Source organism: Larus michahellis, chromosome 2 (genome assembly GCF_964199755.1).
Source record: "Larus michahellis chromosome 2, bLarMic1.1, whole genome shotgun sequence".
In the NCBI taxonomy this organism is placed as follows: domain Eukaryota; kingdom Metazoa; phylum Chordata; class Aves; order Charadriiformes; family Laridae; genus Larus; species Larus michahellis.
Genome location: NC_133897.1, coordinates 157,160,770 through 157,181,900, shown reverse-complemented (window position 1 = coordinate 157,181,900; position 21,131 = coordinate 157,160,770). Strand labels below are relative to the sequence as shown.

Genomic DNA, 21,131 nt, shown 5'->3' with positions numbered 1-21,131 from the left:
AACTTAAGTGTAAGCCAAATAGATTGCATCTTTCTTACTTTCCAGTCACACAGTTGATACACGACTACTCTTCACCTGCTTTTATTTTTTGCCAGCTTATCTTCTTGCTGTGTAAGATGAATTCCTTTTGTCTTGATTCACTTTCTGTTACGAGGCCACAGTTTTACTTTTCTAGCCCTGTAAAACTAAACACCTCCCATTCATAGAGGTACGGATGTCTTTGACATAAATCTTCCTGCTGTAACGGGTCCTGGAGCCTTTTTGCAACACAGTGTTGCAAAACTCTCATTAGGGCTTCCCTGTGTCACGGGGGACCCAGGGACATTATTAGACCAGGGACAATATTAGGCCCATTAGGCGGTAACCCTGTTTTAACGCTTCTGAGAACAGCAGTGCGACGCTTAATGAAAACGCAGTTTTTACTGGGATGGCCGTGTTTATGTTAATGAAGCTACGTGCATACATGCTGGAATTAACGGTACAAATATTTTCCATGCAAACCCCTGACCGAGGTCTTGATAAGACTCTTGGCGAGTCCTAATCCTGGATTAAAAAAAACATATCATACTAAACGTGGCCTTGGAAATACAACGGGGTAGGTGTGAGATCAAAATAACCCTTTCCATAGTGCAGAACACTTGGTTTAAGAAGCGGAAGAACATTTAGTAAAAGGCCTTGATCGAACGGCCTTCCGTAAAACAAAAATGCTTCATTGTTCTCTGTGAAAGCTTGTAATTTTTCTTAATTGTTCTGACGGTACAACCCTAATGGACAGACCGCCGCAGTGGAGTCTGAACCCAGGATCTCTGGATCAAAACCCATGAGCAGATGTTGTTTGAGGTAAAGCGCTTACCTATTAGCTTGCAGCCAGTAACAGATTGCTAAGCTTTATGAAATGGTCAGTAAAGGGTGACGAAAGGTAATTTTTAAGCTAAAACTTACAAAAGGTAAATTTTTAAACTTAACCTGCGTGCCCCGTGGTGCAGACTTAGTACCGGAGATACTGTCTGTAGTTTGATTCTCGGTAAGTGTATTTGGCCACGGGTTGATGGAAACGAACATTTACCCTTCCCGCTAGTTTATCTTTGTGTTCTGGTAACCCTCTGGACCGCGAGCAGAAATCAGGGTCTGGTCCTGTGAGCACGAGGGCAACTCGAGTACATGGTGCCTGTGCCCGGGCTTGGAGAACTCGAGTGCTGAGGGAAAGTGAAACGATTTTAGAGGTCCAGAGGTCAGCAGGGGACATGCACGCTCTGGGAGTTTGCTTTTGTCGGTGCTGACTCAGCGATGGGGAGGAGGGAAATGTGTTTTTCCTTTCAGAATTGCTTATCAAGCTGTTGGGGAAAAAGACACTACTCTGGAGGAGGGGGAAGAGCCCTGGCTGTCAAGAACGCAGTTCAAGCCTGCAGATACTTTCCTGTATAATTTCTAAAATCCAGGTGTGATTGGATGAAGTTGTGTGTTACATATTACGCAGGAAACTTTACTCAGCTGCTCCAGCAATTTCCTGATACCATAACACCAGCTGAGGAGTGGATCAGGCAGAAGGTGAAGGTGGGTAGGTGTTCACACACCACCACATTGAAGCTGTTTCTGCAGACATGAGACAGTCCCCTAAGAGTGTATTCACAGCAGCCACAACAGAAAATGAAGAATAGTGTGTCCAATTTAGCCTGAGTAAGTGAAATAAGTGTATCCTGAGATGAGCGAGTAGGAGAGGTCAGGGTCTCCATCGTAGCTCACTGAGAGTTTGCAGCTTGTATCCAGGCACAAGCTCCAGACCTTCTCCCAGAGCTCTTGTTCTCAGTGCCTCCTCCGGAAACAGCAGCCCCATTTCTTGGAGCGTCTGGGATTTTCTAGGAGACTTCTCCTTCCATCCAGCACTGACCTGGACTGACCCTGCTTAGCTTGGGAGGCAAAACAAAATAGTAGCTAGGGGACTATGGCTCGAGCAAGCAGACCCCAGGCAAAATTGAAGGCTGTTAAAGTGTCTAATTGAATTATGGCACTACAGGGGCATAGTGACTCAGAGTGAAGCTAATCACCTGCTGCTTTATCTTGACTGCAAAGAATGGATTGCTGGTTAAACATTTAAAGGTCATAGTCATAGAAATGGTAATAGTGTTGCCATTCTCCCCCCCCGCCCCCCCCCCTCCGTGAGTGTTATATCTGAAGTTACTAGGGGAAATGGAGAACAAGCTCTTTGGGGATCTGATGGTGGAGATGGGTCTCAGCACGCTTATCTTTCAGGCTCACCCTGTGGACCTCCATGCGTTTGTTGATGAGGGAGGCCACGCTGAAAAACGTTGTATTAGCTTTGCACAAATTTCCCCAAAACACCACCAGTGTGGCATTGGTGTTCTGTGGAGGATCGAATTACCCTAAAATTTGAGTCAGGGATATTTGGGGGGTTCGTTCTTGTTTATCACAGGGAATTCCAGGGGTAAAACTGGAGCTCAGGTCCCTATTCCCACAGCCAGGCGGGTTCACTGGGCCAAGAGCATCTTACAGGAAACAGGGTTTTCCTGGTTCTGCCTAAGGAGGCTGTAGGACCTCTCTAGTTCTACTGCGTTGGCTGAGAAAAGAACAGACTGGAGATCACTTGTCCATGCGGGTGAGCGGGTGAACTGTGTCACTTGGACAGGACTGTCGTTCCTGTCCCTGCGGTCACCAAAGCAATCGTCGGGAAGGTTTTGTAGACAGAGGACTTGGCTGTTTGCCTGGTGGATCCTCCCATGCTCTCTGCTGTAAAAGAGCCTTCCAGGTTGATGAAGGTGATACACTTTTCCTATCAAAATGCTGGACTTGGTTTAAATAGCTCTTCGCGATGATTCACACTCCTTAGATCGCATCCAATTCACTGCCATGAGTCACCAGGACAGGTGGTGTCTGTCTTGGTGGCTCTCCTGGACAAGCATTCAGCTGGTGATGGAGGAAAACTTGCAGATAAAATAACAAAAACCTAAAGCATCTAAACCTCTAGCTCCCTTAAGAAGTCAGTGATGAGCAGTGAGCATCAGCAGTGATATCAGCAGTGCGCTATCACTCCAATTTAAATATAGATTTTGGAGGAAGTTTGTAATATTTTCTGCATATGGATGTTTTATGGCAGGAAGCGTATCCTGCTATAAATGAATTAGTCTGTTTGAGAGGCTGGGTTAAAGACTGTGTGTGACTTCAGCCTGGAAGTTTTTCCTTTCGGAAGTGTTGTCGGTACTAAATCGATAGACCACTGGCATGTTTTCAGCTTGACCGTTTCCTTACTTTTGGAATGGGTCGGAGAGAGCACGGTGCCGGAACAGCGTGTTTCCTATAGGCTGCCAAGTTCTCGTACCTTGGTGGCCAACAAGCATGTGAAGCTGAGCAACACTTTATCCAGAAGAGAGGTCTGGGCTACAGCTACTTTGTGATCTGAGGGAGGATGGACCTTGGGCTGACATCCGATGAGGTGTTGGGAGATGCTCTGTGTTGATTTTTTGCTTTCTGCCCATCTTTCTGGTGCGTGTTCTCATCTCTGGTGGTTCGTCTTACTTTTAGGAGGGATCCTTGGATGCTCTAGTGGCCTTTTACATGGCTACAGAATTGCTGTTGGGAGGTGTGGAGAAGGGGCCAAAACCTCTAAAGGAATAGGGTAGATAACAGCATCCTGCTCCAGGTCTAGAGATCCACATTTGTGCCTGGGTTTGCACTGTGCCTGAGGCTGTCCCTGGTCAGCCGTGCTCCAAATGCACCACGTCACTTTGGCTGGAGAGCCAAAGGAAGCTGGCTGAGATCCTGAGCCCATCAACCACTTGTGCACTGCTGGCTGCAGAAAGCAGGGCGCTTCACCCATGAGGGCTGGTGGCTTGCCTAGATTTCGGATCGACGCTTGACCTCGCTAACAGATGGCAGAATGAATTGATGGGGGATATATTTTTAAATGAGCAAATTGCACAGGACTGTCACTTTTGGTCTCTGCCTGCTTGTCAGAACATTTTTGCCTGGAGCACACCTTGGCAGAGAGGTGATGATCTGAAAGGTCCCTTCCAACCTCGGTGATTCTATGATTGTGGTCATCTCTCATCCTGCCCCAAGCGTTTGTAGTCCACCCCAATTTGACTTCTCCAGGTTAGAGACAGGTCGATGTTTCACACTATTGCCTGGCAAAGCCTGGCAGCATCAAGGTTGCTTGAAATGTGTCCAGCGCAACCCTGTTAACAAAACCTTAAAGCAAAGGTGAGTTTTCAGTAGCCAGCAGCTACATTTGGATGAGGAGCACCCGTGCGAGTGACTCCCGGGAGGCTGCTCCGTGCAGGGGTCAGCCTGACGAAGGTGGTGCCCTCTTGCAAATCGCTTCTGCTAAAAAGATCTCTTCACCTTTTTTTTGCAAGCTCATTTATTTTGATGTTATTTTTTCTTCCTTTTGCAAAACACAGTCAACCTTCGAAGGAAGCTGTATCGTACTGCCTTCTGTGTGCACTTCAGGTGTGTGAAGCTGTGTGCACTTCAGGTGTGTGCACTTCAGGCTGTGGAGCCTTCTCACATTCGGTTCTTGGTCGAAAAAATGTCCCAGGGGATCTTCTCCCTCCTCCTGCCCGTCGCAACTGCTGGCTTGACTTACGAGAGCTGCCTCTAGTAAGGGGGGGAGACATTGGACGGGTAATTGCTGGTGCTGATTTGTAGCTATTTTGTCTTCAATCACCTTCTTAAGTGCTTTAATATAGTGCTAGGTTTAATTTTGTTTTCATAGCAGGTAACTGGCCATGGCTCTCGTTGGAGCTCAATACATTTTTTTAATTCTTTCATGCCTACATTTGTCCCTAGCTTGCCTACATTTTAGCAAGCCTGGCGTAAAGCTTTGTTGGTAGATAAACCAGAGCTCCTTGGCTGTGATTCTGTTTTTCTTAATGTTTACAACTCATCAGTGCCCACAGGATTTTTTAGTGCTTCTCACCTCTGCTGCTGTAGGGTTTTGATACATCTCCTGGACAGGAAAACAATGCGTGGCACAGAACACGTCCCACGTGTGGTGTCGGTTTATCCCGGGCTGCCAGCTGAGGTACCTGGTTCTTGTTTTATTACTGTCTGAGCTGCAAGCCGTGCCTTTCACGGCCTTTTGATCCTGTCGGGAATGGCAGATTAACGAGACTAACTACTTTCTTTGGACAGATTTTTTTCTTCGCCAGAGAAATACTGCTTACATCAAGACCCAATTATACCGTCCTTACTCCCGTACCAAAAACCAGTTCTTTGGGGGCTATCTTTTTAATTGAATCATTTATTTTACCTACTTTAAACAAAGTGTTACAAAAATCTAGGCTAACGTCTGTTGCAAGCGGTTGTATCCGAAATGGACTGCAGCTGGACGGATTAAACGTGGCAATTATTTCTGTGGAAGGCATGCCCTTGAGTTCGCTCAGGCTGCTGCCTCGGAAGACAAATTCAGAGATAATGGGCGCCCGGGCGAGTGCTGCATTGCAGTTACTCTCAGCTTACGTCACGACAGATCCTCCGGCAGCCGAAGGGCTCCTCGGGAGCCTGAGGAGAGCACGGCTTTCGTACCACGTAACGACACGTCTCATGGTCTGCGCTTTCTGTGCTTCTTACTGTGTATCATCTCGTGCTTTCTGCACAGGGCAGCCTTTCTCAGCAGCTCTCTGTTCTCCTTAACGCAGTGTGAAAAGCTCAGAGCGCTTATCCTTGTACAGGGTTTTGCTTGGAGGGCTTTTAGCCTCATTTTTTAATATATATATTTAGAGACTTACGCATGTCATATTGTGATTACAGCTTTTACACCATTTGAACCTGTCTGCTTTAATTAGCAGTTGGCATTGCCATATTTATAGATAGATGGAAAAAGTACAAGCTAGTCATAGTTTTCAGTGAGGGGTGTATTTTCTTCTGTTGGCAAGTAGTTCGTATCCATTTTTCCACAGATAAACTGGCTTGGCAACCTGCAGATGTTGCAAGCATTGGGTACTGATGCTTGAAATAGAAATGGACTCTGAAGAGGATGTGGGGTGGGGGGAAATAAATCAGAAACTGCTGTTGCATTGGAAGTCTATTAAGACTGATGATACGTCACGCTTACCGGAGCGTAACTGCAGAAGTTGACCACATTAAAAATGAGCACATTAAAAAAATAGATATTTTAAAATCTTGCTTGTATCACATTATGAAGGTTCATAATGTGCTTCGGCACGTTGTGGTAACAGAACTAGTTACCAGTACACGTGTTTGCCTGTTTAGCATGGTTAAGTTGGTTGGTGGGTATTTGTTCAAGGTGGAGAAATGAATTGCTTCTTTCTGAAACAAGTTGTGTCTGGTCTATAAACGATGCGAAAAGTGTGTGTGTGTGTTTTTCTTTTTAACTGCAACTTTAAATTCGCAAAAGTTTTGGCCTGTGTTGACCCTGCAATGCCCAGGAGAATGTCAAGAGATGAGAACGGTATCATAAACTCCTATGTGTTAGCTGCTCCTCAAGAAGTGTTTGCAGATGCACTTTACTCTGGGGAAAACAATTCGAGGCACCTTTGACCTCTTTTGAGAAGCTCCCCTTAAATAAAACCATAAATTACTTCTCAGTGCAGGTGTTAAATATAAGCACGGGAGTGATGTTGCGGAGCTCGTGTGGGGGTGGCTCGTTGACGGGTACACGGTGAGAAGATGCTTTGCTCTGTACGGCCTTTGATTGCCACGATCTCGACACAGCGGTATCGCAGCCTGGGCTTTGCACTGCCTGTGGACTTGTGGTAGGGTACACACCATCGTCTGGAAAAACACAGCTCACAAATCAGTGCCTTAAAGCTTTGCTGCCCATCGGGGAAGGTGGGCAATTCAGTAACCGCCTCTTCCCCGCGCACCTTTTCAGAGCAGCTGCATTGTTTTTCTGCAGACTGGATTTTTTACTGTCCTGCGAGATTTCAGCCTTTCAGTCTAGGACAGAGCTGAAGCTGAACACGCTGGTGAGCAGCAGATGGATTTGAGTCAAGGTTACGCTTGGGGATTTGGGACTAGAGCCCAAATCTTAAAGCTTCCAAAACCTGGGGGCTCTCCCTTCGGTTAGCGAAATAAAATCTCATCATCTCTGTTGGCCCTGTGTGTTACAAACTGGTTTTGAGACCACATGGCAAGATGACTTTCTGTAGAGTGATCCAAGGCTTTTCTTCCCCAGCATGTGCAGCACAGTGTTACAAAGGTGGGTTTCCTGGAACTCTCTGTTGCTGTGTGCGTGTCTGTGTGTGTGTCATTTCCGAGCGACGTGTCCCTCAGGTTGACCGTCTCTGGGAGAAGAGCTGGGTGAACTGATCCTTCCAGCTTCACATGGCTGAGCAGGATGGAAGGAAGAGAAACTTTTTGTGTAACAATATTGCTGTGAAATGCGGGAATATGGGTTACACGGTACTAAACCAAGGTGCTCTCTGGGGAGAGTAGTTAATAAATTCTAGATAGGAGGTGACCCTTTCTTAACACTTTCCTCTAAACTTGTAATTTATATGCTAGTCCTGTGCATTACGGTGCTTGAAGCTTAGGTCAGAAATCCTCCATCCAACTTTGACACTTCCCTTTGTCTTTAATAGACAAATTAATAGCAATAGGTTACGTGTAGGTGCGGGTTGATGAGGTCTGTTAGAAGAACAAGGGTGCATCAGAGCGTGTGAGGAGCTGTGAGGTTTAGATGGATTTCCTGCATTACCAGAGATGTCAAATGACCAGATGAATGTTTCTGTACTAAAGTCAGCTTAATGGTAAAGTACCGTGAACCCATTTTTCTGAGAAACCCTAAGAAATGCAGCAAAAGTAAATGTACGTGCATGCATTTGAACAAGTTATCACTTGAGCTGGCTGCTTTGTGGAGGTGAACTTTAATTGGTTTTGTGTCATTTTGAAAATACCACCGATGTCATTTTTTCCCAGTTTGGGTTGTGACAGTGCTGTTTTGTGTGCATAAGGTGGATGTTTGAATTCCTTTGACATCAAAGCCTTTACTTGAATAAGACCAATAAACACTTTCTTCATGTATTTACTGTGTTATGTGGACGAAGCAGTTGTCAGGGGAGCACAGGCTCTCAGGAGGCACTTGGAAAAGCGTGGATTTGAACTGCTGGGACGATGGACTCTGGGGTTTAGGTAAGGAAAACAATTTTCACAGTGGCACTAGTGGCACTAGTCAGCAACTGGAAGAGGAGCCCAGGAATCTCCACCCCTAGAGACACTCAAAGCTGGGCTGGACGGACCCCCGGGAACCTCACGCAAAGCTGGCCTTGCTGTTAGCGGGGGAGCCGACCACACGGCCTCCTGAGCTCCCTGCCAGTTTTGTCTGCCTGTTTTTTCCATGAGGTGCTGAAGGGAAGGACCACTAACCAAACACGTTACACCAGTATTTGGAGGGGAGGCACATGCGCTTTCCTACAATGGAAGGAGCACCCCCTAAGCAGGGTATTAATGTAGTTTTGCATGCTACTGCTAAGAAAACGTTAGCAGCACTCCGTATGTGGATGGCAGCCTTATTTAAAACTGCCCAACCCCAGTTGGTTTGATGATTAAGGACTGTAATATGAGCAGGACATGGCTAGAATGGTAATATTGCTCTGAAGGTTTGTCCTGCAGGCGGTGTAAGGTGCGAATCCCCTCCTGCTCCTCTCCTAGGGGCTGTCACACAGGAGGAGGCCCAAAAGGTGTTCGGTACTGCAGTGAGGGAATGGCCAAAAAGATGGAGAATCAGTGCTGTAAAGCAGCTTCTGTGGGCACAGGATGGCTTTTGCCGACAATATTAAGGCTTAAATTTCAGGATTTGCAAAGTCCTGTTCATAATTCATCTTTGTTTTCCTTCTGTCTTTTCGGTTTCTAGTCTTTTTCATTGACTCAGATCCAGGTTTCCTGAAGCTTCTTGCAGTCGTTCTTACTAAGAGTGATTGAGTGATGTTTTACAACTTAGCCTTCTTGCACGGATCTTACAAACCTGGTGTGCATTGCATGTGTGTGCAGCACAGCGGGCAAGTACGGCAGAATTACAGGCATCTGCTGTTCCAGGGGTCAGAGGCGTGTTTGCTGCAGGCTAGCGGAGCTTGTTTGGAAGAAGAAATCCAGTTGCTCTGTCCTCACAGAAAGAGATAAGCACGTCCTTGGGGTTTGCATGCCAATCAGCGCTGCTGAGTGCCTTGCTGTACGCCGTGTTTGTAATGCCACGCACCTCTGCAGCTCCATTTGATCTTGTCTACAAGGTGTGCTTTTTTCTTTTTGTGAATCAAAGAACTCTTGAAGCTTTTCTCCCGCTACACGCTTCGTGGTTTAAGGAGGCACCTTTAAATGCAGCCTGACAGCGTAGGCTGTTTGGAAGGATTTGTGGGATAAACAGGAGTTTGCCTGCGGAGCATGTGAACCTGTGCATTCAAAGCAGCCAAAGATCTGGGGAGCACGGTCCTGTGCTTGTAAGCTGTCTCACCTCATCTGCGTGCAGCCTTGTTCTGGGGCGAAGCTTGCTTCGCTTGCTGCTTCCAAGTGAAGGAGAAAATGCCCTTTCCTAAATTCAAAAGCATGAATTCAGAGTTAGTTTTGTCTTTCAGAGCGTGTGCTTATTGCGTTTGTGGCCAAAAGCACAAAGATCTCTGGTTTCTCTGCTCGGAGGTGACTGTCCTCATTTCACTTTTTGTAACAGGTGGAATATTACTTTTTTTTTTTTAAGCCAAGTTCAGTGTTGTGTGTCAAATTCCTTCATACTGTGGGCTTAAGCAGCCAGCTGGTGTCAAACCCATGCGGTGACATTCTCCTTTGCTTTGTGAAAATTCATTAAATTGTAGCAAGGCTGGGGAAGGTGAAGTTGAAAATAAGTGGGATGCTGCCAAAAAAAAGCCTATCAGTGAGGACAAAACTAATTAACTGTTTGAGAACTTACCTGATGAACAGCACAATTGTCTTTATATATAGCACTGGGCAAAATGAGCTTTGGGGCGGTCTGGATAACTGTAAACACTAGTGCCCTGGATTCTTGTCACCCTTTCGTTATCTGCCACTTGAGTAAAGAGGTGTGCGGGTTCTCTGTGTGTCTGCTGACGAGTCTCCTGAGTATTAGAGGATAAGTCTGCAAAGTCAGTGTGGTTTTAATCTCTAGGCTTCTATCAAGCCGAGTTGAAATGAGCAGTAAATACATTGGGGGGGATGAAGTTGAACCATGGGTATTTCGAAACATATCTGAGACGATTTTTAAATGGCCTTTGGAGCACACAGAGCAGCTGTCTTGAGAAAGTACCAGAAAAGAGGATGAACTGCCTTTTGAAGCGTCCCCACCAGCATTCCCCCCATGTATGCCAGTTGCAGTTAGAGCTCATTAATGCTGAGCAAAGGCACGAGGTTGCCCCAGCGAGAGGGAACCATGTCCCCGAATACCTGGAGCAGCAGCTTGGTTCCCTTGCACCCAGGGACCAAGATGCTGCGCTCAGTGCTTAGGCGTGCGTTGTCTTTTGATGGGCTGAATATGGTGTATCTCTGTGTAATTAACAGAAACATAATGAACGTCCTCTAAAGTGTCTTGAACTCATAATTCCTTAAGGTAGTTTGAATGATTTTTACTTCCCTTTGTCCCTCCATGATCTTCCCCTCCGCTCACTAAGGAAGCATGCTCTGTTGGAAGAAATGGAAGCATGTAAAAATAGCACTGCCTTATTCTGCAGATCTGCTTGCTGTGGGGTTTCAGTAAGATCTGCTGACTTGGATTTAAAAAAAAACACAATCTTTTTCTTCTGCTTTTTGCACCTGCTTGTCCCGGTTGTGCTTGGTTTTGTGCTTTGGAGGCAGGAGCCATTTGGTCGTAGCTGAAATCCTTAGCTGGATTGGGATCAGCAGCACAGGTGGGTGGGAGACCTGAGTTAAGGAGCTTTTGACTTTTGGGCCCAGAGGTGTTCTCAAGGCCGATAGCTGAACACAAAGAGGAGAGATACCTGTAGGCTTTTCACAGCCTCCTGTGGAAGTTGCCAGTTCAAATAAGCAGTGCGTGTGCTGCCGAGCACGCGGTGGAATTGCACTTGGTGTTCCAAGCCATTTGCTGTAAGTGTATTATCCCTTCCCCTCATTGAATATTGCTGGCGTCTAATCAGATTACATCGCAGCTCGTAGCTGTGCCCAGACAAAATAGAGAGCTGTACTTCAGAAGAACATAAGGATCGTGAGTTACTGCCGCCTTCACACATCGGGCTGACATTAAGTGTTCATTTAGAGCCAGATTCATGAAGGTATGGAGATCAATGAGTCTGGCTATCTAAATAGGTCTGAACCGGATCTCCGTCTTCTCACCATCTGGAGCACGCAGTGGAACGTGGTCCTCAGTGTGGCAAGTATCCCTGGCTGATGGAGCCGGCCTTTAGGTACCCATCGGCTCAGCTCTAGGATGCTGCACGGGTGAGGGGTTACTCCAGAACCGCGCACGGGCTTGGCCTCCTGTTCTTCAGGAATTCCCTTTGCATTATAAAGAGTCCTTTTTATTAGCGTGCGCCTCTTTTTTTTTTTTAGGAGAGCGAGCTTGATGACTCACATCGCCTGCCTTTCTTAAGCCATTAGTGGGTGTAGCATTTGGAGCAAAGCAGTTGGATCTGCTCAGATTAAGACCGTTAGGTTTACCTAGCTATTCATAGAATGTTTTCGGAAATACATGCGACTATGAATTTGGAAAGAAACGGGGAAAAGGTATGGGTGGTATTAGTGGGCACAGGTTCATTGCGAGTACAGATGTTCAGCAGACCCTGTATGTTTTCAGTAATGAAACTATTTGTATTCCAAAGAATAAAATGTAAATAACGGCCCTTGGAAAACACAAGTGTGGTATTTGCTCTTCTAAGCAAATCTGTTTCTAGTGATACTTCATTTTTGTGGCATTAAAACTTTGATATGGAACTCTGGGTTCATAAAAAGGAGCAACAAGCACCTGTGAGGAGGGATGGGTAGTAATTCTTGAAGGAAATCTCCAGAAGCAAAAAGCTGCTGTCGGTGCTGGCAACAGCACTTATGAAAGGGAGAGGACGAAGCCAACTTGCAGTCCTGATAAAACATGCTCGAACTTGAGGCTTTTGTTCCCGAGAAACGCTTCTGCCTGGACTTCTACTGCTCTCTAACAGGATGTCATGGTTCAGTGATGCATTTTGCGTCTCTTACAAGTTTGTGAATCAATGACAGACTTGTTAGTTTCTGCAAAATTGAATCAATGCATCCTACGATAACTTAAACCTTCCCAAAGCCTTTCCAGCCACCTGTGTCTGTGACACCCTCTTTAAGCCCGCAGGTGAGCTTTTCAGCATGCCCTGAAGGCTGACCAAACCAAATTTGTCTAAAGATCGTAGCACAGCTGGTTCGTGGCCATATTTAACGTGTCTGACGGACCGTACAGTAACCTCTGTGTGCATGGGCGAAATTCTGATCCTGCTTGTTTAATGCCAACGCTCGTGTTCATGCCCAAGGGGCGAGGATTTTGCCCAGCGCTCTGCTAGGAGAAGAGCTAGGGTAAGCAAAAATGCTGCTGAGCAGGGGAATAGGCTAAATCAGAAGTCATAAGGGCTTTCTTGCAATGTTCTTTAACATATTGACTGGAACATGGTCATGGTCTGTTTTAAGGACTTCCGAAAGCTGGCGGTTGCCAGGGCAGGCTGTGGGCTGGGGATGGCTCAGGTTTCCTGTTCCTTTTGCTCCTTTACTGCTTTAACTAGCTGCCACTCTTCTCCCTAACTCTTCTTCCTCCTTTCAAATCAATGCAAATGCAGTTTGAGATCCTGATAGTCACATCCGTGAACAAATGCTTGTTTCTTTGGCAGAAGAGAAAATAAACCACCTACTGCATTTTTTTCTCAGGATCATCTGGACTGTATGGGGCTCTAGCAAATGTGACAACTTCATGTCAGGCCTCTATGAATGTGTTTTCCAAGTGATTTGCCCAAAAGGGCTCTCATCTGAACATTGCAAGAAAGCTGTTCCTTTGCAATGACAAACACAGAGATGTGGTACATGACAATGGTCTGCCACAGTCGTTTTATTAAATTTGGTTAAACTAAAATCCTTAGGTCTTTGGCCTTGAAATCTGCATTTGTTGATACAGTCTTCTCTGAAAGATGTCTAAATTAGAATATTTTGTTTTTAAATACTTCAGAAAATGGTTTTTAGCTGGTTTTGAGCAGCAACTTTCAGGGACTTTGCCAAGCGCTGCTCAGAAAGGCTCTTAGTAGCTGTAGGAATAAGGGTGTCCTGTTTTCTTTTCCTGGCTGGTAGATGCTGAACAACATCCCTCTGTTGTCTGCAGTTCTGGATGTGTTTTTACAACCTACAGGCCGTTGGCCGTTGACACCCTGAGACATCAAGTGCTACCATAGCTCCATGTTCAGATTCCTGTCCCAGTGGTAATGCTTACAGCCCCTGTGCTAGTCACTCTTAGGCAAAAGCCCTCCTTTTTTCCCTTTCTGCTCTAACACCCTGGCACTGATCCCATCATCCTTGAGTTTCACGGAGGCATCCGCATAAACAGTTTTGCAAGATCAAGGTCCATGCCCCGTGTAATCAGAGATGGAAACTGCTTACTCTTCTAACTGTGCGAGTTTGGATAAGGGTTGAGTAATGACCATTAACTTAAAATGTCCTACTGTTAGTCATCCTGTCAGAGCCTCGGTGCTCAGAGTTGTATTTAATAATCTAGCCTCTGTTCCGCTCCCGCTTTAATCTTTGCTCGAGAATGGAAGCCTCTTCTGATAACTTTGAAATTACAAAAGTATTGCACCCATTTTTCATCATTCTCTCCCTTTTGGGAAAGAGGGAAGTAGCTGGCACATTTGGACTCTGCCCTTGAAGATAAAGATGAGCTCGTTAATAAGTTGGAGCCTTAAAGGCACTTCCTGAAAGGCAGTCGTCTTCTGAGCCTTCTGGGGTTGCTCAACAGTGAAGCGAGAGGAGGAAGATAAGAGGGTGATTGTAGTGGGTTGTTTGGAGTATACAGAGGCCGTGCAGTTGTACAGCTGCACATTTCATCAAATAATCATTTCCTTGATATATGAGCATTATTAAATACAAACATAATGACTCCAATAAAACAATTGAGTCTCTTTCCTACAATCTCTCCCTGTTGTCTCTCTGCAATGTTGAATGACAAGCAAGCATCGAAAGAAAATAATTTATGCCTTTATAGTGGACTCATTGTAGTGTCGTGGTCCACAGGCTTTCGTTTAATTATCTTACACGAAAAAGGTTTTTGGTCTTCTACAGGCTTAGGCAGGAGCAGGGAGAAGCAGGGAAGGTGAGAGCGAAAGCACGTTTTGCCTTGCAGAGTTGCCTTTTACTTATGAGAAATAAGGCTGATGTTATCACCCACTTTCTAATCAAATTTGACAGGAGCATTTTGTTAAGCCACTTTCTCTGAGTGGGAATTCTGATGAATATGGCTCTCATCTCGGGTTTCGAAGTATTACTTTACACCGTTCCCAAGCATTGTTTGCCTTAATGGATGAATAATTGTAGTATGTCAGAGAAGCAGATAATTCACAGCCTCATTTTATAAACTGAGAGCCCAAGGCACAGTCGTTTAACTTGCATAGTTGCAGAGCAGTGAATGGGGCCCAGGTCACCCACCCAACATACTCTTGGCTTGATGAAAAGTTTGCTAATGTGGCCTCAGTATTTCTCTTCAGGAAATGATAGAGACTGGAGAATGCCATGACTTTTTGCCAGGGACCTGCTTGTAAGTGAAGTGGAGCTGGGCAGTGCTTTCGGCGTACTCCTGACGCATTTCTGTTTCAGGTGCTCTTTTTGCCTCTGAGTGTTGATAGCACTGAAGCAGGAGTTATCTCCGCTTGGTCTTCTGACCGCCTGGCTCATGGCTCTGCCCTTGAGTAAGTGGGCAATTGGTCACTTATTGAGCTGGTCTTTTTTAAAAGATAAACCGTAAATTAATATAGAGGCTGAAGGAGGTTTTGTATGACTGTGGCACAGCCCAGTGCAGTAAACTTCTTACCAGATTTTGAATACTGGTCTGCACAGCCTGTGCCAGGACTTCCACACATGTTGATGGTGCTTGTAAGGTCCATTTCTGTTCGTGAGTGTGCACGTTGGCCACCCGCTCCTTCTGTGAGTAAACCAATACTATGATATCAAACAATAATTTATATAAAGCATATAAGTCATGTTCACTGAGGCTGTCTGGCTGAGATTGGGTAAACGAAGCAAATCTAAACTACTGCCCCTTGTTATGTTTGGACGTTTTCAAGCCACTGCAGTGGTACAAAATGGTTCCCTTCTGCCAGTTGGTGAAGCCAACTGATCCCAGCCCTTTGGAAACAGGAGCATCAGGGCAGTTCTGCTGGTGGGAACCAGCCTCTGCAGAAACCTGCTGGCAGTTGAGATAAACGCTTTGCACCGCACATGTTCCTGGAAGGACTGCTGAATGCATCGGTGATGGCCGTGGTGCTCCAACTCAATAAATCATAGAATCATAGAATCGTAGAACGGCCTAGGTTCGAAGGGACCTTTCAGATCATCGAGTCCAACCATCAACCGAACACTTGACAAAAACCACCACTAAACCATTATCTCTAGGCACTATGTCTACCCGTCTTTTAAACACCTCCAGGGATGGTGCCTCAACCACTTCCCTGGGCAGCCTGTTCCAATGCTTAATAACCATTTCAGCATAAAAATTTTTCCTAATACCCAATCTAAACCTCCCCTGGCGCAACTTTCCTCTTGTCTTATCAAGGGGTGGTGAGAGGTCTGTATTTATTTTTTTTTTTTTTGCCTTCTCAGGAAGCATTTTGATTCTTCACAGGTAATATAGCTGGGAACAGGGAGGTGAAGCTCTGTTTAACTCTGGTGCTATCGGAGCACTTAATACATTAAGGAGGAACAGTGGGATTCAGGCGTGGGAGGAGATGGGCTTGTCTTGTCCTTCTTTCAGTCTCGTGGCAGATTTTTAACAAGGGATTGCTGAGGCACCCCCAAAATGCAAATTGTTTAGGCATATCCGAGGGGGTGATCCTTTCCAAAATGCTGCTGCTGCTGTTTCAGCATCTAGAAACTCTACAGGAGATGTATCTGAACCTCCATGGGCTATCTCACCTGGGTAGGTATGTAGGGACGCTTGGACACAGTTCCTGCCTCTGCTAATTGAGTGAGTGCCGAAATTAAAAAGCCTCTTGTCTCCTGCAAAGGTTCTCTCTCCTACACTTAATTAGACACCGGTAACATTAGCTTTTAAACAGCAATTGGAAAAGCATAGTGACTTTATTGTCGCTGCATGCATTGAACGGAGACCGGTTCCCCATTGCTGGGGCAGAAGCTGCTGGCACACACCAGCTCTTCAGTGGTCGCCCACCACCTGCCCCCCTCAGCGCTGGATGCCCCGTGGGTCCATCAGCTGCCGGGCGCATGGTGCGACGGCAGCCGTCTGCAAATGGGAAAGTTTGAGGAATAAAAACAAAGCTCGGTCTTCTCTGCGTCCAACAGGATGGTAAGCCTTGTGGCAAGAGGCTGTGGGGAACTCCTTAACCGGTCCCATCGCAGGAGGAGGAGAGATGGCGGCTGGAGGGCCTGTGTAGGGGACGTGCCTTTGCTGCGAGCACTATGTTGATATTTTGTGGTACTGCGGAAATCTCATTTCCAGGGTACTCAGTCTCAGTTTATTCTGAATTCAGTTTGTTGTAAACTCAGTTTATTTGTCAATAAACTCAGTTTATTGATTGTAGCGAGTTATGATTTTGCAGAGGAGCAGGAATCCTTTCTTGTTGTAGCCATTTGGAGTGATCATCTTCACCAGCGCTTCGTTTTTAGGGAAATTGAGTTTATAATGTAAGTGCTTTTTGGGAGGGATTTGTGCTCTTCAGGGAGGGCTGAGCAGCACCTTTCTCGGCGAATGGTTGGCAAGGGCTGCTGCTCCAGGAGTTCCCGAGTGGTCTTCTGAACCCGTCTTCTGCAACACCTTCTTTCCAGAAGGAGCATTAAAAACTTCTCAAAACTGTTTTTTTTCCCTTTTCCTTCGCTTTGTTAGAGTAGTCTTTATTCACAGAATAAAATTAATCCCTCATACGTCCATGCACTTGTAAAAACTTACGGATAACATGAAGTTGCAAAAGATGGGAAGAATCAGTAACCCCTCTCATCCCCAACCAGTTGGGTTTGGTTTTTTTTCTGTGGAATAACCTTTTTATTCCAGGCTTTATTTGTTCTGTTTTGTTTTGTTTATTTAAACAAGCACAACTACCAATGTATAGACCTAACTTCGTATGGCTGTTTTGCTGACCTTGCCCATCCATCTGTGCTGTGTGTTGGGAGGATATATTTATACGTTGGTTATTAGGTTTTCAGTTAAAATTGTGTTACCTTGCAATTTAATATTAATAGTAACTGACCCTTGTTTCCTTGTCTCCAAAACACATGATGCCTTATTTCCTATTTAGTGTTCTGAAACACTTTTTTTTTTTTTTTCATATACTGGGCTTAAGAAAGCATTGTCACTTAACCATTGACAATCCCTAATATTCCAGTGTTTTGGTGAGTTTTCAACCTGAAAAACCTGCCTTTTGCTTAAACTCGATTGGGAATTGGGCTGGTGATGGCTGTGGAAGTGTTTGGTGCATTTCTGTGTCTCTGCCGTTGGAGTTGTGCTGCATGAAGCTGTGACAACTTACTGTTATTTGGCAGTGGCTTCGGAGAAAAACGCCCATGTTTTGGGACAGAGATCCGCTTTTTGTTGTGGACATTGTCCTCTTCCTCCACTTGCTTTCTCTCCGTTATGCCTTTCCCCATCATCTGTATTGGTCTTCAAGTTACCAGAGTCTATCGCAGCTTGTGCAAGTGCAGCATCGCCGGAAGCGATGGGTCCGGATCCAGGCTGGAATCCATATGCTTTTCCCAGCCCCCCGTATGCAGCGAGGCTACAGCTCTTCAGTGTTAGCAAATAATATTATTTCAAAAGCTCCTTATAAAAACATGAGTAATTGGGCAAGTGACAAAGGACTTTCTGTTTATCTTTTTGAACAATGGAAAATACCAAATAGCCACAATTTGTTCCAGTTATTCAGTGTCTTTGTTCCAGAGCCATTTCGTGGGCACAGGATTTAATTCTGCAAGAACGCAGGAAGATGGTGACTTGTTTTCGTGCTTAAAAAATAAATGAAATTATTAAAATTTTCATGTTTCTCTACTAGGAAAATATTTTTACTTGTGCAATGCCATTTTTACAACCTAAGGAAGATACTTTACTGTGTATTACGAGTCTAAGGTTATTTTAGTAATCAAACAAGACATTTAAATAGAAGCTGGTATCTTTGCTATTCCAGAGAATCCCACAGTCTGGAAAAGCTCTGTACCGAGGTTAATGTTTGTACCCTGAGAATAGTAGATTTGGTTTGCAAATAGGGACTAAGCGATTATCGAAACTAACGCTAACCAAAGCGAAATTACGTTGAAATTTTATAGGCTGATCAAAGTAGGCAATGCTGCTTAAAGCGGGAAGTGGAGGAATGTGTGCTTTTTCCAAGGAAAACTTCGGAGGGGGAACACTTGCAAAACATTCTTCTTGCCGTCCTGCGGTTGTCAGAGGAGTGAGGGTGTAGAGCAAACAGCGCCACCTTCTGGCGACGTCAGGAAGACATCTGGGCGGCCTGAGGTGGCGGGTGCGTGCGGTGCAGCGGCGGGTGGTACGTCGCAGCGGTGTCTGAGGCGATACGAAGGGTTAGTAACATGTTCTGGAGGAGCGAAATCCTTTCGAGGCATTGGGTCTACAGAGTCTAGAGATGGGCCGAGTGGATCAAATCCCCTAAGGTTTAATTCCAAAATACGGACATAAACTGTCCGTAGATGCCCACACTCGCTTGCCAGCTTTGCATCTTGTCTTTTGACATCACAGACCCTTTTCTTTAACTCTTCTGCCATGGAGTTGGGCCTCAGGGCACATAAAGCTGCTGGGAAGAACTGTGTTTTAATCATGTTTAATTGTTCAGTTCTGGTCTCTGGATGAACAAGAATGAATCTCTTCCTAAGGTGGTAGATAACCCTGAAGTCTTCCCAATTAATAGTCTGTTTGATTCTACAGTTATTATGAATCTGTTTTACAGTTGCTCTGGAAGACTTGGCACCTGCCTTCTGGCTGGCATGCCTACGCCATGGGCAGGAAGCTCATCAGGGGTCTCACCTCCCTCGTGTTTTGTTTTTCAGGTGGTACCCGAGAGATTGGGTCTGCGCTCACCAGGATGTGTATGAGGCACAGAAGTATAGAGTCCAAACTCCGTCAGTTCTCAAGGTGAGTGGCTCCGTGCCTGGCCTGGAGCTCGAGGTTCGTCTTTGCGTTTGCTACTGGGGCACACCTAAAGCTGTTCATCAGCAGTGGCTTTCCAGCTGATCTCTGGGAACAGCAGTTGTTTTCTCCCCTGCAGCACACTAAGTGTTGTGAACATGGATTTCACTCCGTGTTCTGGGGACTGGGCTCGTCGCCTCAAATCACTCTAAATGCTGCAAATTCCCACTGCCGGTCCCTGCTGCTCAGTGCTGAGCAGGCGGCTGCTGGTGTGACCGACCAGTCTTTGTTTCAGGACTTAAAGCTTAGTCATTAAGTTCTAAAGCAGCAGCAAGTGTTGTGCTGCTTCCTCAGCTTACTGGAGAGCCCAAATAGCTTGCGGCCAAGAGAGAAACTTTCGGCAAACCAGTATGGAAAAGGCAAATTCTCTCGTCCATTTTTTGCAGTGAAAGTTAGACTGGAGGGGTAATGGGAGAGGATTAACTCATGTGTAAGCTGGGCTATACATAAACAACCTACTGCTGAAGTAAGTAGTAGTTTGCACGTGTGCCTTTTTTTAACTAGACTTAAGGGTTATACTTGACCAAAATGATGCTTCCCCATTTGCCTGACGACCTGGGATGTTTCTTCCCTTTTAAAAGAAAGATATTTGTGAAATTGGCTGTGAGGAGACAACTTTAGTCTCTAGTTACCTCAGAGTCAGCTGTTTAAATGGTTTGATGCCAATCTCGTTAACGAGTGGAGCATTACTAGTGCTGTATCGTGGACTCCGCTGGTGAGAGGTGAGGCGCATCGGTGGGCAGGAGGTTGTTCACTTGCACAACTGCTCTGTCTTCTTGTACATCTACATGTGTTATTTAAGTTTATAATCTTCATGGCTGCATGAACCTTTCTGGTCTCTGGAACAGCCATTTAAACTGCTCTTTGTGTGACAGATGAGTAGGATCTAACAGTTTACATTGGCCCTGTTTTGGGTCACTTCTCTGCTTTACATTCTGTTCCTCACTGTCCTGAACTTCTGCGCAGTAATTCTGGTTATCTTGTGATGTGGATTTTTTTTTTTTTTTTTTGATCCAGTCCTTTCTTTTGCTTTCTCCAGCGTAAACATTTTTATGTTCTGATATTTACATTGTGACACTGGTAGCTGTCGCAGCAAAAAGTAAAAATACTCCAATATTGACCTTGGCTCTCTATATAAGAATAGGGGCATCTGCAGGATTTGATTGCTCTTTGTGTTTTTTCAACAAAATTAGTGCTTTAATTGACTGTCTGATAAACCCACTTCAAGAACAGATGGAAGAGTGGAAGAAAGTGGCCAATCAACTGGATAAAGACCATGCAAAAGGTAGTTACAGAGGAAGAACTCTTTAATAGGAGTAAGATTGTAATATCAGCTTTTCTTCCTCTTTTCATGTTTGTACTGGGGAACTGAATGACGTGCTTAAATATGTATAACAACTTGTCGTGGTTTGTGCCTCAAACCAGGACGCAGCTTTTCTCTTCTAAAACGCTCCCCTCCCAAAGTGCTTAACAAATTTTTAACCCTTGCGTGTACATTTTGAAGGTTTAGTTTGCAGGACCCCAAGGGATGGGTTGTTTTTCTAGGCTGGTAAGCGGTGACCGGTTTTAACGCTGTTAGCCCACTCTCACTGTATGATCTCCAATAGCGCTGAGGATTGGAGATGCCACATGTACCCCTGCAAAGCCCTGGGGGGTAGTTAAAAGCTCGCTAAGAGCGTGTGATGTCTCAGCCATAGCGCTCTCCAGAGAATGCACAGCCCTGTGAAACATTGAGCATCGTTATTTTATGTCTGGTGCGATACAGAAATGTGCACCTGGGGAACGGGAAAGCTGTGCCGTTGGACACACAGAGCTGCATTGCTGATGGCTGCCCTAGAGG

General features: G+C 45.5%; 1 protein-coding gene across 17 annotated transcripts in view; it reads left to right on the top strand.

Annotated features, from left to right (window-relative positions):
• MTSS1 (MTSS I-BAR domain containing 1) overlaps positions 1-21,131 on the top strand; it is a 128,462-nt gene that overhangs the window by 73,947 nt on the left and 33,384 nt on the right. For all 17 annotated transcript variants that reach the window (XM_074577809.1, XM_074577812.1, XM_074577811.1 and 14 more), the window contains 2 exons: positions 19,153-19,237; positions 20,485-20,576. In XM_074577809.1, coding sequence (XP_074433910.1) covers positions 19,153-19,237; positions 20,485-20,576 — 177 coding nt within the window. The remainder of the gene's footprint in view (positions 1-19,152; positions 19,238-20,484; positions 20,577-21,131) is intronic.